Source organism: Bos indicus, chromosome 21, assembly GCF_029378745.1.
Source record: "Bos indicus isolate NIAB-ARS_2022 breed Sahiwal x Tharparkar chromosome 21, NIAB-ARS_B.indTharparkar_mat_pri_1.0, whole genome shotgun sequence".
In the NCBI taxonomy this organism is placed as follows: domain Eukaryota; kingdom Metazoa; phylum Chordata; class Mammalia; order Artiodactyla; family Bovidae; genus Bos; species Bos indicus.
This window is the reverse complement of record NC_091780.1, coordinates 48,552,235-48,556,391: the sequence shown is the minus strand read 5'-3', so window position 1 is coordinate 48,556,391 and position 4,157 is coordinate 48,552,235. Positions and strand designations below refer to the sequence as shown.

The 4,157-nt window shown below is 51.3% G+C and overlaps 1 protein-coding gene across 1 annotated transcript; it reads left to right on the top strand.

Annotated features, from left to right (window-relative positions):
• The first annotated feature begins 568 nt into the window (after positions 1-568).
• On the top strand, positions 569-2,546 carry CLEC14A (C-type lectin domain containing 14A). The gene has a single exon (XM_019983804.2). The coding sequence runs from the start codon at positions 655-657 to the stop codon at positions 2,125-2,127; it is 1,473 nt and encodes a 490-aa protein (XP_019839363.1). The 5' UTR covers positions 569-654; the 3' UTR covers positions 2,128-2,546.
• The last annotated feature ends 1,611 nt before the right edge of the window (positions 2,547-4,157 follow it).

Here is a 4,157-nt window from a genome sequence, read left to right as displayed (position 1 = left end):
GGGTTTCGTAGTACTGCCTCTGGTGGCGAGAGGAGGTGCTTATACTTCGCACAAGATTCCCCCATCCCCACCCCACCCCCACCCCGAGTCTCGGGACTGAGGAAGACGGGAGCCGTCTAGAAATTGTGGCGAGGCCAACTCCGCGGCTCCGGACGCAGCACAATGGGTGGGCGTGGGCGCTCAGCTAGTTCCTCTTCTCCAGCCCTTCCTGCCAGTGTTCGCCAAAATGTTTGGGGGTTTGAGGCTGCCAAACTCCCTGAGCTGGGGGAAAAACCACAAACGCTTCTTCCCAGGAGCGATTTTCTTTTCTCTTTCTCCGGCCCTGACCAGGGTGTTTGACCTTCTGGCGGACAGCGTTCCCCGTGCCCTGAAGCCAGCTGTGTTCCTGACCCCAGAATAAATCAGGGTTGCCCGTGGGGCCTCGCAGAGCTCCGGACACGTTTCCTGTCGAGGCCTAAGGGAAGCGGTTTGTCGCCAGGACCCTGGAGGGGAGGCTTGGCGGTCGAGGGGACGGGCGGGGGTGGGGTGGGGTTGGGGAGCGGGAAGCGGGGGGAGCCAGCGGTGGGAGGCGGTGCCCGCGCTCCCGGGACATCCCCACGCCCTCGGACGGGACAGACCCAAGCTGGGAGCAGCTGTGGGCGCTGGGCCTGCAAGATGAGGCCGGCGCTCGCCCTGTGCTTCCTCTGGCAGGCGTTCTGGCCCCGGCCCGGCCGTGGCGAGCACCCCACCGCCGACCGCGCGAGCTGCTCGGCCTCGGGGGCCTGCTATAGCCTGCACCACGCTACCTTCAAGCGGCAGGAGGCCCAGGAGGCCTGCAACCTGCGCCACGGGGTGCTCAGCACGGTGCGCGGGGGCGCGGAGCTCCGCGCAGTGCTCGCGCTCCTGCGGGCCGGCCCGGGCCCTGGAGGGGGCTCCAAAGACCTTCTCTTCTGGGTGGCGCTGGAGCGCCGGCGATCCGACTGCACCCTGGAGAATGAGCCTTTGCGGGGTTTCTCCTGGTTGTCCCCCGACGTCGGCGGGTCGGAAAGCGACACGCTGCACTGGGTGGAGGAGCCCCTACTCTCCTGCACCGTTCGGAGGTGCGCGGGACTCCAGGCCACCGGGGGAGTCGAGCCCGCGGGCTGGAAGGAGATGCGATGCCACCAGCGCGCCGACGGCTATCTGTGCAAGTACCAGTTCCAGAGCTTGTGCCCCGCACCGCGCCCCGGGGCCGCTTCGAACTTGAGCTACCGCGCGCCCTTCCAGCTGTACAGCGCGGCGCTGGACTTCAGTCCCCCCGGGACGGAGGTGAGTGCGCTCTGCCCTGGGCAGCTCTCCATCACGGCCACCTGCACCGCGACCGAGGTCGACGCGCACTGGGAAGGGATACCCTCTGGGACCGAGCTCTGTCCCTGTCCCGGGAGGTATCTACGGGCTGGTAAGTGCGCTGAGCTCCCTGACTGCCTAGACGAAGTGGGAGGCTTTGCTTGCGAGTGCGCTGCGGGTTTCGTGCTGGGGAAAGACGGACGCTCCTGTGTAACCAATGGGGAAGGACAGCCGACCCCTGGAGGGACCCAGGTGGTCACCTGGCACCCGCCAGCCACTGCAGCCAGCCTCGCGCCGAAGGGAACGTGGTCACCCAGTGTCCAGAAGAGGCCGGGAGAGATACCCAGTGCCCCCGGACAAGGCAGTGCAACAGCATCTTTTCCCGAGATCCCTCGGTGGGGAGCACAGAGCACGCTATCTACCCTTCAGATGTCCCCTCAAACAGAGGTAAAGGCGGACGTGAACTCTTCAGGAACAGCCTTTCCTAAGGTTAATGCTACGTCTCCCTCGGACAACCCCCAGGCTTTCGATTCTTCCACCGTGGTCTTCGTACTTGTGAGCATGGCTGTAGTAGTGTTGGTGATACTGACCGTGACAGTGCTGGGGCTTTTCAAACTCTGCTTCCACAAGAGCCCTTCCCCTCAACAAAGGAAGGGGCCTTTGGCCTCGCCGGGCACGGAGGGTGATGCTGAGGCGGCTCCTCTGAGCTCCAGCTCTGCACGTTCCACGGACAATGGGGTGAAGGCCGGAGACTGTGGTCTGCGGGACAAAGTAGAGGGAGCCTCGTTGACGGGGTCCTCTCTTGGCTCTGGTGACACATAGGGAAACGGGGGACAGGGAGCGCTCCTTGTGAGTAGTTTTCACGTTTAGTGAAAAGGGGAAAGAGGAACTTATTTGTGCGGCTAACAATTCCTACAGAAATTCTGTCCCCTAAATTCCCTCTATTCCACTGAGGAGCCGGATCTGAACTGAACACTCCTTCCATGAAGATGGAGGAAGCGGAAGGGCCTCAAGGTAGTAGAGGGGGGCCAGGATCCTACTAGGGAGAGCTATTTTCTTGTGTTTATTCTGGGGAATTTGGAGAGGTGGTTGAACTTTTTATGACATGGGAAACGAATGAAGTGGGTTGTTTTTTTTTTTTTTTTCCACCAAAATGGAAAGGAAACCTTCTGTTTACATTGTACGGGCTGGGAGTATATTGGTTTGAAATTCCTAGGCAAAAAATAAAGTATTGTTGATAACCCAGACTCAAATATCTTTGGTTTCCCAGAGGAGTAATTATTCAGGAAGACCAGCAGAGGGGCATGCTGGGAATAGCAATAAGAGTGCCTCCTGCTTTTACAGGAAGGAGAAAGTCCTTGTAATGAGGAGTAGATCTTTAAGAACTTTTTCCTTGGTTCTTTTATGCTTTATTTTCAAAGTCATTGTTACTTGGGTACTCTGCTATAAATCCAAACTGTAGCGTTGCCAGAGTGCTGGCTCTAGAAGCAAATTATAGTTGACCACCAATTCAAGTGTTTACTGAGTGTCCTTGCTCAAGGAAACACATGATTTGTGTTTCCCTCTTCCATTTTTTGTGCTCCTCTGTGTAATACCTCCTCAACCAAATAGACCTTTCCCAAACATCAGGATGCTGACCCTCACTTCCAATTATGGCAGTGTTAATTTTCAATTAAAGTGTTACTGCTGAGTATTGATTTGAAATCTTCTGGGTACGTTAAAGCAAAAGCAAACTGGGTTTCCTCCGCAGTTGCTAGGTTCTTGAGCACTGTTTAATCCATAGGAAAATTTGAATTCCATACCACTTCCTTCCCCCACTTCATGAAAGTGTGTGCAGTGACCATACATGCCCATACTGGAATGATTACAGGTTAACAAGCTTCTGTGTGGGCAAAGGCACGTAGAATAGGCAAACAGCTTACCATAAGAATTAATAGTGTAAGAAATAAGTGGGAAATACAAATATCTATCATCTTATCTTGTTAGGACTTGGGATATTATAAAATTGTCTAAACGGAGCATTCTTCTAAAAAACAATCAAGATTTAATGATAATCACTATTTAGTGAGACTGAGGCCACCCCCCCAGAAAATATCCCACTTTTATTAATATGCTAGCACTTTAAAACTAAATATTTGAGGGTTGGTGCATGGATGGAGATAGAGAAACAAGCTAAGTAACCAGGAAGATTGGAAACAAGGAAGAAGTTTACACTATGATTGACATAAAATCATTGGGATGCTCTTGAGTATATAATGTATTAGATATGTACATATATACATTATATAAAGTATAACATTAAAGGAATAAAGTAATAGGTAATTTGCTTCATATACTAAATATATGTTTAAACAGTTAAATTTAAGCAAAATCACAAATGAATTAGAATTAACAACTTTCAAAGAAATTTTATGTAAAATCATTTCACAAAGATAACTAAAATCAGGTAAGTAGATGGCTTATCCAATGTACCCAGCTTGTTTGAATGAATGTGTCTCAGTTCACTTCAGTTGTAGTATTTTATCTTTGCTCTTTCCCATAAAACCTCTCCACAGAGAAGGTAACTATTTGAATAGAATATATGGTACTTTCTTTTGTAAGGTGAAAAATAGCCTATCTATAAGGGAAAGGCTACCCACTCTAGTATTCTGGCCTGGAGAATTCCATGGACTATAACTGAACTGAATGTAAATTATCTATAGCTAGTACTATCTGTATCTAGAAGTATATATATCCACCTCTGTGTATGTGTATACACACACTTTGTCTTAAAGTCGGTACTTGTACCATTGTTACAATACAATAGAGAATGCATCACTAATTTATTATGCAACTTGCCATTGGTGACATTA

Coding starts and splice junctions, on each gene's coding strand:
- CLEC14A (XM_019983804.2), top strand. CDS start 655: ATGAGGCCGGCGCTCGCCCTGTGCTTCCTCTGGCAGGCGTTCTGGCCC.